The 13756-nt window shown below is 44.8% G+C and overlaps 1 protein-coding gene across 2 annotated transcripts in view; it reads left to right on the top strand.

Moving 5' to 3' along the window:
- Positions 1-267: 267 nt before the first annotated feature.
- Positions 268-13756, top strand: part of KCNIP4 (potassium voltage-gated channel interacting protein 4) — a gene marked incomplete at its 5' end in the record, with an annotated part of 248945 nt that continues 235456 nt past the window's right edge. For both annotated transcript variants that reach the window (XM_083367713.1, XM_083367709.1), the window contains one exon: positions 268-328. In XM_083367713.1, coding sequence (XP_083223839.1) covers positions 268-328 — 61 coding nt within the window. The remainder of the gene's footprint in view (positions 329-13756) is intronic.

The raw sequence follows: 13756 nt of genomic DNA, 5'->3' as shown, positions 1-13756 counted from the left end.
GGCCGGAGGGTGCCGGTCGCTCTCCTCTTCCTCTTCCTCCTCCTCCTCCTCCTCCTCCTCCTCCGGCTCAGTGCGCGCAGCTCTCCGGAGCCCTCCGCCCTGCTCCCGCGCGCGTCCCCGCGAAGCTCCGGCGGCGGCGGCAGGTGGGAGGGAGGCAGGGAGGGAGGGAGGGGCGCGCACCGGCCCGGCCCCTCCCTCGCCCGCCTCGGGAGGCTGAGCGTCCGCCACAGCCCGGGAAGGGAGCGCTGCGCCGGTTCCCAGCCCGCCATGGCTTTCCGCAGAGTGGCCAGCATCTCGGCGCAGCTGGAGGAAGGCGGCTCCGGCGGCGGTAGGGGGGCTTCGGGCCGGGGCTGGGGCGAAACTGGCTGCTGCCGTCTGGCTTGGCCCGCTTTTAAGCGAACTTGACGGCCGGGACGGCCAGCCGCGCTTCCCTTCGGGGCGCGGGGGTCGGTGTGTGGTGTAGTTGGGAGGCCGGTGTGTGGTGTAGTTGGTTCACATGGTGTGGTGGGATGGAGGGTTTGTTGTCACTGTGTGTTGGGGGGAGGGAGCACAGGCGGAGGCTCAGCTAATCTCAATGTACACATGTTGTACTTTGACAATAAAGGTTTATTTATTTATTTATTTATTTATTCTTGCGGGGTGGGTGGCATGGGCATCCCGGGGGAAGGAAACCCCACGGCCGGGTGGGGAGGGGGCACTTTGGCCTTGCGGAGAGAAGCGGGGCGCCGCTCAGCCCAGCCCCGCCGGGAGCCGCTTTCTGGCCGGCCGGGCTGCTTCTGGCGCCGGGAGGGGGGTTTCTCCAGGCCGGGGACGGTGGGCGGCGGGGGGGGGACTCCTCCCGCCACCCTCTCCCCTCTCGCCTCCGCTTTCCGCCGGGGGGAAAGCCGAGCGGCCCGCTTGCGACGGGCGGGGAGGAGGGCGCGGCTGTGCGCGTCGTCGGAGCGGGGCCGGGGGTCGCTCGCTTTCCGTGGAAAGGCGGTCTCGCTTAGCGGCGGGAAGCTCGGCTCGGCTGGACGGCCCGGCGAGCGAGCCCGCGGCCCGGGGGCCGGGAGGGCTGGCCTCCCCTGAAGCGACGCCCGCTGCTTCCAAGAGGAGACCCCTCGGCTCAGCCCAGAAAATCCTGCGCCTTTTTCTTCGGTGGGAGGGCTCGCCAAGAGAGGGGAGAAAGTGGAGGATTTCACCCGGAGAGCCGTGGCGAGCCGGGGTCTCCAAGAGAGCCTGGAACCGGGCAGCCCCCGACTTCAAAGCCCGTCGAGGAACGGGGGAAACGAGGACCCGATTTTCAACCGAATCCCTAGAACAGGGGTCTTCAAACTTGGCCCTTTTATGACTTGTGGACTTCAACTCCCAGAATTCCTCAGCCAGCTTTGCTGGCTGAGGAATTCTGGGAGTTGAAGTCCACAAGTCATAAAAGGGCCAAGTTTGAAGACCCCTGCCCTAGAACGTGGCTTGAAATAAACGAATTGTGGATTAGAGCGTTATTTTTATTTTTAGTTTCCTGTTGCTTGTCTGCACGCCGGTATCTTGCTTGTATCGCGGGGAAATTAGTGGATCGACCTCAAAGCCACCTGCGTCATTAAGCGCTACACCCAGTGCAGGAGAACTTCATTTAACTCTTGGGTGAATTTGTCTCCTGGTAATTTGATATTCTAGCTATGGCGTGGGTAATTTCCACTATCCGAGGAAATCGCAGTGGAAAACTTCGTGCAGATGTACAAAAGACATCAATGAAAGGAAGAACGGTACAATTATAGGTATGCAGGTGTATGATTCAGAATAGGCTATCATCCACGAGCCCCTTTCCCAACTGTTGTTTTCCAACAAGGCACTTGGCCCATCGTTTCAGCCGCCTCCCTTCACTGTCGCCCAACTGCCGGGAGGGTGGCAAGGCACAGTTTGGACTTCCACACGGAGGGGGGAAAAAATAGGCTTGTTACATTTCTGTAAGGTAGGATAGACACTCTCTTGCAAATGCAAAACTCACCCCCGGCAGAAGGACGGAGGATGCCAAAAGGCATGGATGGATTTAAGAAGACATTGATGAAGGAAGTAAGGACCAGCAATTCCTTAAGCAGGGAAAGGAATCTCGGTCACGCAAAAGGTGACCAAGCAACCCATCCTTTGATCTTTCTTTCTGGAAGGTTCCTTGGCCTTTGAGGAAGACGAGGGCTGTAGAAGACTAATGGCTCCTTAGGCACAAGCAGTCACGCTGCTGCTTACACAGGCAGGACTACAACAGCTTGCAGAAAGAATTAAGCTTTGCAACCCACCCCCACCCCCCAAAAATGCTTGCAAGCAGGCGGTTATTTTTCTGTTTGGTGCCAATGTGGAGGATGCGGCAATTGGCCCTCACCTCGAAATGTATAAAAAAGGATCTGAGGATTTGCAGAGTTTGCTAGCATATATTTGTGCCCTTGGAAATTAGAGGAGATACATTTAGATTAGTCTTTTCAGACTTGGCAACTTAAGGTGGGTAGAGTTCAACTCTCAACTGTTTCCCAGCCAGCCACGTTGACTGGGGAATTCTGGTAAGCTGAAGTGCGCAAAAGGTTTCCGAGTTTGAGAAACACTGATCTAGATGGATGAAATCCTTAATCCATTGCAGCCCCAGAGGATCCACATTGATACCCAACGCTTCTACGAGCCTAAGATGTGCCCTGTTTGAATGCTGCTTCAAATTTATGTGTGTGTGTGTGTGTGTGTGTGTGTAAGATTGCATTGGGGTTCAATCCATGCATAGTGACGTAATATGCTGTAAACAACGCTCTTACATAAACTGAGCTGCTACATCCTTCCTTTGATCTCTCAGCACAAAATGCTACTGAGCAATAACATTTTATATGTTTCTCTGAGTTTCTGTTTTTTTGGAATCGTGCAAGAAAAAAGTTCAGCCTCTCTTCCTAAATATAAAGACCGGTTCTCTAAACGTAGCTTTCAGTTAACATTCTCCAATTATCGTAAGCTTCCAACTTGGATTAACTTGTCACTTTTTACCGTCGCTAATGCCCTTCACAGTGATGAACTATGCAAACGGGGCTGGGTGGGCTAGAAAATTGAGATGCTGGTTCAAGCCAGGAAAGAAATGGTGACCGTGTTTGTTGCATCTGGAGGTCCCACAAACACCGGTGGCAGGCACATTTGTCTCCTTCTCCACAAAGCGACAACCCTGAATCTATTCCCAAAATGTTAGGATCTTTTCCTAACCCTTGTGGAAAGCTTTGAAAGCTAATTCTATGGGCCGGGCTACTTAAACACCTCTTCCATCTTTGTGATAGCATTTAATCTTTAAAAAACAAAAACAAACTAAGAACAGCTGTTTCACAACTTTGGCTCTTCCCCCCCCCATAAAATTCCAAAGGAATAAAAAGATGCTGTGATTGTGTCAAATCACATTTCTCACGCACAACTTTCCCCCACTGCCATGTCCTTTTCAATTTTTTTTCAGCTTTAAAGGCATTTTGAAGAAAAAGAAAAGAAACAAAGGCGTATTTGTTTAAAAGTAGTGCCAAATATATTGCCAGTACAATGGTGTGAGGATCTTTTGAGTCTCTTATCATTTGTTTTTTTCTTATTTTCCTGAGGTTTTGGCCAGGGAGGGGTGGATTTTCCCCCCAATTGGCTTAAATAATATATTTCATATCAAAGATGGAGCATAGAGGAATATTGGTACTGTGTATACATAATATATGAGCGTATTAGAGTTTGAAAACTTGTTTTCCACGACTGTAAGTGAAGAATATATTTTTATTCAACATTTTCATAAGCAACATACGATGATTAGTATCCTGTTATAGTTCAAATACCTTGTAGCAGTAATAATACCCTTCTTCAAGTAGAATAGAATTTAATTCTCCTGAGGAATTCTCTTAATGTGTGAATCCAGAACTTGATGCTAAAATGTACCGGTATTTAAAATATTTGACAGATACGTTGAAGGTCCCCACTGATTAAGGACCTGCAAGTACAGATAGTCACCAACTCAAAAGTGTTCCAGAATCTTACAAACTCTGTGTCAGAAGCACAAGTACAGTATATAGTCGGAGAATGAAATATTAAAATGAATTTCATAGGCAATGATAACTTTGTTTCTCTATATACATTATCTTGGGGAAGAAAGCATAGTTTGTGGAGAAATAGGGATTGGTTCCTAGTGCCACATTTTAAGGCAGGAGTCTTCAAACTTGGCCCTTTGATGACTTGTGGACTTCAACGCCCAGAATTCCTCAGCCAGGCACACGAGGAATTCTGGGAGTTGAAGTCCACAAGTCATCAAAGGGCCAAGTTTGAAGACCCCTGCTTTAAGGTAACATTGCATGTTATATTTTAGCTGACTAGAATTCAGGGAAGAACTGAACATGTGAACATAACCAGGCTTATATGCTTTTAAATGCTAGGCAACCAGAATTGGCTGGACTGTTTTCCAAGCTTGTTTGTTTGTCCGTGATTTGTACCCAGGGCAGCTATACAGCTGGTCTTTGACGTGACCACAGCTGAGCTTCAAATTTCTGTTCCTAAGCAAGAGAGTTGTTGAGTTTTGCTTCATTTTATGACCTTTGCTGTTTCAGCCGGTAAGCGGATCACTGCAGCTGTCAAGTCAGTAACACAGCAACCACCATAAATATGAAACGGATGCCAAGCATCTAAGTTTGGATCACATGATGGTGGGGGGTATGGCAAGTGTGAAAAACGGTCATAATTCACCTTTTTCAGTGCCGCTGTAACTTCAAATGGTTTCTAATGGTTCAAGTAGTTGTAAGTTGAGGACTATCAGTGGAAGTCTGTCTTGGATATGTTTCGCTTTATAATTCTGTTCAGAAGTGTAATATATGTCCATTAAAGGAGAAACTTCTTTTATTTCCCAAATAAAACACAGAGAGTCAGTTAAGGCAGGTGGCTAGCCTGTGGGCAATGGAAAGTCCTGAAGATTTAAGGCTGGTTTACTTATAATATTTTTGGATTAGTTTATGCAAGCCACGCATGCAGTTTACTCACTTTAGACTTCAGGTGGATCAACTGTAGGCCTTAATGTCAAGGTTGCTCCCAGGAGAAACTCTCCATAGCCCATCACAAAAACTCAGGCGAGAGAAGAACCGAACTCACATTGCTTCCCATCTGCAGGAAACAGGAGTCGCCGTTTTTCCTGGTATCCGGTGCCAAATTGATTTTCTCTAACCATGCCTGAATCCAACATATATTTTTTTTTGTATTTTTCTGACTCCAAATTCTCCTTCGAGATCCACTCCTAGAGCTGAGCTTCAACAGGGCTGCGTCTTTCTCAATAACATCGGAGTCCTTAGTACACCTGTAATAGCTGGGTGGAAGGGAGGTACAGGTTTATTCCTAGATGAGAGGGGCGACTCATCGTCCAATCACGGCTTTTTGGATAAATAGCAAAATGGTAGAAATTGGAGAGAGAGGCAGAACGATGCATTATTTGCTTCTGCACAAAATCTCACTCTTTACCCATCGTCTCTTTCAAGGTTTCCCCTTCCGGCAGCCTCTCCCTTGCAAACCAGCAGTTCATTTATCTTTCCCCACTCATCGTTGTTCTACAACTCTTCCTCCTTTCCTTTCCTTTCCTTTCCTTTCCTTTCCTTTCCTTTCCTTTCCTTTCCTTTCCTTTCCTTTCCTTTCCTTTCCTTTCCTTTCCTTTCCTTTCCTTCCCTTCCCTTCCCTTCCCTTCCCTTCCCTTCCCTTCCCTTCCCTTCCCTTCCCTTCCCACAGCCATGTATTCTAACATTTACTTTAAAGACAATAATTGTCTATTACGATGATAGGCTTCTTTTTCCCCCCTTTGTCATGATTACTATTAATTTCTGTTCTATTTTCTCCACAAAGAATAGCTACGCCTTCTTCCTATTTGCCGTCTCCGTGAATAACAATCCTTACTCATCAAACCTACAGATGCAGCCCCGAAGGGGAGAAGATGCAAAGACAGAGACGCTAGTGGGAGAATTGTGCTTGGCTTCTGATTGGGACGAGTCAAATTATTTTGCTACTAGGATTAAACGGCGTAAATCCAATGGCCCTGGATTTCTTGGCATTAGACAAAGGCCCTGTTTTGTAAAAGTGGAGCGGGAGGAGGGTGGCTGCAACAGAAGTCGTGGTCTCCCCACCACCTCGAGTCTAGACAGGCTCTTCCACGGAAGAACAAACCTTCTATGGAAGGCTGCCTTGTGCCTCCTCCATCTATGTGAAGAATGAAGGAGATTGTCAGAAAAGAGCTGGAAGGGACCTTGGAGGTCTTCTAGTCCAACCCCCTGCTCAAGCAGGAGACCTAGAGAAAGTGGCTGTCCAGTCTCTTCTTAAAGATCTCCAGTGATGAAGCACCCACAACTTCCAGAGGCAAGGAGTTCCACTGCTTAATTGTTCTCACCGTCAGGAAGTTTCTCCTTAGTCCCAGGTTGCTTAGCTCTTTGATTAGTTTCCATCCGTTGCTTCTTGTCCCGCCGTCTGGCGCTTTGGAAAATAATTGCGATGGTGATTTTGCTGGATAGTGCAGAACTTTGGACTGTGAAGGGCGAATGACTGCAGAGAAGGTGCAACTGGGTGGGTTACTGCCCCCTGCCCCCCAGTTCTTCTGCCAAGGTCTCCCTTACTCCAGGAGCAAACCTCCAGCATCAGAACACATTTTTGCAAACTGCCAAGTGCGGCAATAGCCTTGCTGAAAAAAGAGACAGCAAGAGAAAGTAAATAATGACTCAGTCCTGGAAAAGGAGAAGGCGTGAGAAAGAAACTCAAAATAACTCCGCCTTGATTCTCTTTGGTATAAGAGGGGGCAGAAGGATTCTCTGGCTGGCTTCCAAGATTCTGTCATTATGCCCAGCAGCAGTAAAGTAGCGTTTCTGAAAAACCTTCCTGTCTTCTTTCTTGTCCTGTCCTGGCTCAAAGGGCTGAGAGCAAAGGAAACGTCACACATCTCAGCTTCTCCATTTATGCTAAATGCACCTACGTGCCCTCAAAGGCAGGCAGGATGTTGAAGTCTGTTCCCTTCTCTTTCCATCCCAGGAAATATAAATTCAGTAGCTTAATATGGCCGATCGGGTGTGGGACGACCGGGGCCCCACTTATGGGGCTTTACGGTCAGTCACCCCGTCTGCCTGATCACCTGTTACTTGGGTGCCTGAAAACCAGATTAAGGAGATTATGTTGCAGCCCAACAAGCGTTCAGGACATGGGTCCACGTCATCTCCAGGCAGCTACGGATGCTCTCTTTAGTATAAGGGGCAGAAGGAAAAATGCTGGCTTAGTTCTGGAAGCCAGAGTCGTGGATTTGACATGTATGAAAGCCAATCTATGTGTCCCTGGATAATGTTGCAGGGACGCCAGGAACAGAGCTTTAGTCTTCCAAGCTTTTTTGGACTCGTTCTGGAGCCCATCCTCAGAGAACCTCTCTCTAGCAGAGTTTATGCTTTGGCTATTCTGTGCATTGTATTTATGCGGTGCCTGGTTGTGTGTGGCTTTTTAGTTGTTGATTGTTGAGTTCATGGCTGGCTATTGGCTCCCAATAGTCCTTGGCTCCCAAGTACCTGATAAGCTGGTGGTAAATCAGCACTCCTGTTGACTGACAAGAGTCTCATTTCCAGGCTTCAATAATTTCCCTGGCTGTTTTTGTACCTGCTCCGCCAACAAGCTTAGTAGCTGTGAAATTGTACTGTATATATGTATGTCCTTGTTCATTGCATTGTGAAGGTACCAATGAGTTCAGGTCTCCTTATCTGACCACTCTCTTGTGTTCTTGCAATCTGGTGGTTGGTCTTCCTCCGTCTTCCCTACCTAGTCACTGCGGCAATCCGTGCAGGGGATCCAGTAGATTTCATACTTTCTCTCTCTCTGGTAAATGGAGCAAGCATGGTGAGGAAAGGACCACACTGCCCTTTGTGGGTGATGGTTTGTGGGGGGGTCAGGCTCACAAGCCAGTGTTTTGTGACTGGGAAAGTAGACCAGCAGTTCTTCATCCTAAGTTATGGTAGTATGTTCACTCTCCACAAGAATCGAGACGGCCATGGTGTAAGAAGCAGAGAGGAAGCTATTCAAACACAGATGAGGGGAATTCATGGCTTTATGCAGTGAGGGCAATTAACCGGTGGAACTGCTTGCCACCAGAAGTTGTGTGGGCTTCATCACTGGAGGCTTTTAAGAACAGGCTGGACAGCCACTTGTCAGGAGTAGTACATATAGGGTCTCCTGCTCAAGCAGAAGGTTGACTAGAAGACCTCCAAGTTCCCTTCCAGCTCTATTCTGACCGCTGCCCAACATTTTCGTCAGGAATTGAAGAGTGCAGAAGCCATAAATGGCAAGCAGGCAGCTTTTTTTCTTCTTCTTCTCTAGAGTCAACAATGAAGCTATTGGACGAAAAGAAAACACGCGCACACACACAGACGCACAACCTCTTCTGCATATTCTCTAGATGAAATCGATGCATTACGTGTTTTTTTGCAATCAGTGCAACAGCGGAGATCAGCAAAATGGCAGAGACAGGTTTACAGCTCCCCGAGCAAATAGCAGCTTCTGGCTGCGGGGGCTATTTCTGTGCTGCTTCCCCCCCCCATACCTAAAATAAATAATAGGAACCAGCTCCCAGCTTTAGAGTCTTCTTCCTGCCCTGGCTGAGGTTGCGAAGAAGAACGAGTTCGTTTGTTGGTTCAAGCTGGAGGATTCTTACCCGGCCTAAAAGAAAAAAAAAAGCACGAATATGAAAAACACAGAAACACACACACACAAAAAGGGGGAAACGCTGCCTGCTGCTTCTTCCTTCTTTATTTCATCCTCACTCAAATATCAGCCAACCGACTGAATAAGGAAACATGGGGGAGAAAATAAAAAAGTTCCCAGTTGTTTCTTCGATCCCCAGATCCTTGCCTGTTACTCGAAGGAGGGGAGCCATTCAATGCATATCACACCATCCATCTCTGCTTAAAGGATCTTCACATTCGGAGTTTGGAATATGACAATCTATGGAGGATGGTGGCTGTTTCAAGCTTGGGGTCTAGTGAAAACAATTAGGATACAACCCTGGACGGGCAACTTTAAACGTATCTTCAGCAACGGGATTGTTGTTTTGGGTGCTATCAGCTTTTGAGTGTAACTACAGATGTGCAAAATACGTCTTCTTTTGAACGGGCTCTGCCCTTGCGATCCTTACGTGACCTTTTATTTCGCCTCAAAACGAAATAATAATAATAATAATAATAATAATAATAATAATAATAATAATAATAATAATAATTGGAGGTCTTCTAGTCCAGCCCCCCGCTCAAGCAGGAGAACTTATACCATCTCAGTCAAGTGACTGTCCAGCCTCTTCTTGTAAATCTCCAGTGATCATCCCTCCTTTTTGGTTGGTGGTCGTGCTTTGCTGCTAGCCTTATTTCTGGCTTCTCTATTTTAGGAAATTGTGCCTACTTTTTTCTATCTTTTTTTCTGCCGGTCTGTGCTTGTTGCTGTTGTTGTTTTTTTGCCTTGTTACTTAGGCATAGGTAAAAATATGTGGCAGTATGCTCTTTGGTTTTAATGAGAAAAAATTGCAGTTCCCCGCACACGCGTGCCAATTGTTTCCGACTCTAGGGGCCGGTGCTCATCTCCGTTTCAAAGCCGAAGAGCCAGCGCTTGTCCAAAGACGTCTCCGTGGTCATGTGGCTGGCATGACTAGACGCCAAAGGCGCACGGAACGCTGTTACCTTCCCACCGTAGGTGGTCCCTATTTTTCTACTCGCATTTTTACGTGCTTTCGAACTGCTAGGTTGGCAGAAGCTGGGACGAGTAACAGGCGCTCACTCTGTTACGTGGCACTCGGGATTCGACCCGCCAAACTGCCGACCTTCTGATCGACAAGCTCAGCGTCCTAACCCACTGAGCCACCACGTCCCTACTAAGTTAATGTTAGCATAGGGCAATTTAACGATTTTCTGCTCAACAAGGGATTTTGCTTTTTGCTTTCTGCTCTCTGCCTAAAAATTCATCCCAATCCTTCTTTTTCTTAATTTGCTCCTTATTGCTCTCTCTGCCTTGCTCTTCTGCCTGCCTTCCTGTGCTCTGCCGGTCTTTCTAATTGTCCCCAGTTGCCTCCGGCCGTTGCTCTCCTTGGGTGTCTCTTCTGCGTTCAGCTAGTTTTCCTCTGCTGAGTTGGCCTAATAGCCGGCTTTTCTGAGCTGGGCAGGTTTGCTAGTTGGTTTTTCTCTGCTGAGCAGGTTTAATAGCCGGGTTTTCTCCGCTGGGCCTTCCCACCAACTGCCTCTAGGAGTGTAGAAAAGTCCTGATTTCAATAGTGTTTGGAGCGTTCTCATTCAAAATTCTTTCCAATTCTCTTTTAACAGAACAATTATTTCAGTGACTGATTTAAGAAAAACAGTTTCGCCGCCCTGTTCCATCGTTTGTGCAGAAATGTTCCTCTTTGCAGAAAGGGGGCATCCTGAGTAAATCCAGAACATCCCTCTGTTTCAATCCATAACCGAGCAGTTTTAATAGTTTATTTTTGACAATTAAAAGATGCTCTTCCGTGTGAACTTTCTTGTCGCTATTGTATTCATAATCAATGAAAAACTCAACCACTTCTTAGTATCCTGGTGGGGGAAAACGTTAGGCTTTAAAAGCAGATAAACTCTTCAAATCTACTTTAAATAGGTACTTTATGGTGAACCTTAATTTTCTTGCTAAAATGGAGGTCATGTGATCAAAATTCAGAGGCTTAGCAACTGACTCATATTTATGATGGTCGCAGTGTTTCCCCCCCCCCCCCCGGGGTCACGTGATCCCCTTTTGCGACCTTCTGATGAGCAAAGTCTATGGAGGAAGCAGATTCGCTTAAAAACCCTGTTACTAACTAATCAACTGCAGTGGTGAGGAAGGTCATAAAACGGGGCAAAACTCACTTAACAAATTTCTCACTTAGCAACATACACTTTGGGCTGAGTTGTGGTTGTAAGCTGAGGGCTGCCTGCGTTGTATATTCTGAAATAGGAAGAGACTTTTATCTTCATCAGGAGCTCAGTTTTATCTCTAGAGGAGATTTATTTTGAAATGCAGGTAAAACACAGACCTCAACATTCATTTTCTTATTTCTCCCAGTACAATTGTTTCTAATTTTCTTCTCTAGCATCACCCAGGGAGAAATGCCAGGTCTAGTTAGTTAAATCTATTTTCCTCAATTTTTTTTCTTTCCAGTTGCCTTCAGGCTATAAGATCCTACTCTGTAAAAGAATATTTAAATGCTGAAGTTATTTAATCACGTTGAGGTCTAACTGAGGATTTAAAGAAGTTTGCTAATAATTAGCTAACTGTTAACTAATAAATGGCTAGAAATCCATTTTTTTTCACACACCACACAAAGAGAATACAGCTCTGTTTTTGGCATCACGCTCTAAACCGCCAGATTAAATTTTAGCTGTCAGATGTGTAAGTTATAGGAGAAAACTTTTGCCCTGGATGATTTTGCCACAAGGAGTCTTCTGGCAGTGTTATAAATAGTGGAGAAATTGTTGAAGTGAGGGGGGGGGTGTCCTTCAAAAATGAAAAAGAAAATAAATTCTAGCTCAACATTTGCACTACAGTAGTAACACTTCAGAACTGACCCGCTGATGATAAGTTCTCCATTTTTGGGATCTGAACTAAAGTTTAAAAACTGGCCGAAAGAACTTAACAATAACGTGATTATTATTCATGTTTAAACGGTGATATTCCTTTGCTTACATGGCCACAAATACGCCAAATGAGAGAAATATCTAAACTCTTACTCAGATAAATACACAGATGAAGGGCAAAGGACAAAATCTTCAGGAACTTTAATATGAATATAGCCCAAGCCCAAAGCATAATGAAAAGATCACCCAGAGAGATTCAGCCGGCGAGACTCAAAAATGGCTCTTTGACGCGGTAAAAGTAACCGGCTTCCTGCAGGAGGCCCAAACAAATATTTGAAATGTGTTAGCAGGAATTCTCCCAACCGTTAGTGTTCAGTGAAAACATTTATTCACCGAAAAAGCATTGTCTGCCCTTTCTGTATATTTCCAGTGGATACCTCAACGGTGTTCAAAATTCACACAGAGCTGGTCAAAATTCACACAGAGCTGGTATTTTCAAAGGGAATCTTAGTAAAGAATTGTTGTTGTTCTTTTTTTTATAAAGAAGATCCCGCAATAAATTGGAATGTCCTGTTTCAACTCAGCTTGGATTCCTTTGCAGGATTAATGGGAGCTGTGATTATAGATTTTGGCAGTTTTATATTCCGAATCAGCAGTAAACTCAGCTAGCCAATTCCAAGCCAACTGTTGCCTGTTCTCATGAGCTGATGTTGCTGATTCAAAGAATTTTTAAAGCGTGTCACTGATTAGGCAGTTTTATTAAGAATCTTTAGTTATTTATTTATCAGATTTTGAAGCCGCCTCTCTCCCTCACTGAAGGACTCTGGAAGGGCCCAAATAAAACATTAAAAAAATGGCATATAAAATTTTAAAAGAGGCAGGGATGATTAAAATTCAATGCTAATAATTAATTAAAAGGAAGGGGGAGGGCCATGTGTTCCTCTGTGCACCCCGTGTTTTCACACCTTCCTGAAAGGCCTTTCGATTTTATATTTCAATTTTATTCGACTATATCTTCAACTAATCATTGCTACAACCGGGCGGGACATAAAAAATGACACAAGCTTTGGAAAAAAACCGTAACTTTCAAAGCTACTGTGAATTCAGGTTCAATTTTTGCTACATGACAAAGATTTTGGATAGCTAGCCAAAATGGAATAATCAGGTTTGAACAATTTATCCAGTTTCACTGTAATTTTAATCCCTGAATCCCCTGGTCTGTTTAGTATGCCAGCAAATAAAGTCTATTAATATTCTCTGATCCCTTGGCATAACTTTAACTAATTCATATCTTCAGATCTTTTCAGCTTATCTGTTAATGCTTCAGTTATTTTAACGGAACCTGATAACATTAAAAAAGTATTATGAGATAAACACAGATTGTTCTTTTCCCTATATCAACCCCTTCCATGTATCTTTCGGGTCTTAAACATGGAGTCAAAAAGATCATATTTGCAATGAAGATGAATATTGAATATTCTTGTCCTATAGCAGGATGAAGTCCTGTAGGGGTTGAATAATAGACCTTGTTATTGGAGATGGTTGAAGTCAGCGACTGTTTACATGAAGAAAATTGCAATTTATTTGCTGCCTAAACTAAATCTAAAGTAATTAAAGTCCATTCAAAACTCATTTAGGAGAGACAAATCTTTCTTTTTAATCACCTGACTTTCATTAAAGTACGCAGAGCTATCCAGAATAATAAAGCCCTCTAGACTTAGAAGAGCTTTTTGCTAAATATTGTTATCTGTACATACAGCGTTTGAGACCTGCTCTCTAAAAAAAAGACTTTTCCCATTTCTTTTATGATTTTCTTGAAAGATTATTACATCTGAATTATTTCTTTTAAAGCCGAACTTAAAGTTTAACTACATTTGCTAAGCTATTTGCCTTGAAATCCACAATTTTAATTGAATTATTTCATAGTTTAATGAAAGATTTAATTCAGATCCAAAGCTTAATGTCTTCTATTGACATGAAAGCAATTATTTATTGGTTCTCCCTATTTACAAGAAATGGAGGTAGTGACATATTTTATTTTCCTGGGCTCCAAGATCACTGCAGATGGGGACTGTAGCCAAGAAATTAAAAGGTGCTTGCTCCTTGTGAGGAAAAACATGGCAAATCTAAACAGCAGAATAAAAAGCAGAGACATCACCCTGTCAACAAAAGTGCGT

The sequence above is a fragment of the Vipera ursinii genome, assembly GCF_947247035.1.
Source record: "Vipera ursinii genome assembly, chromosome: 7".
NCBI lineage: Eukaryota > Metazoa > Chordata > Lepidosauria > Squamata > Viperidae > Vipera > Vipera ursinii.
The sequence above is the reverse complement of the archived record's forward strand: the minus strand, read 5'-3'. Positions and strand labels throughout refer to the sequence as shown.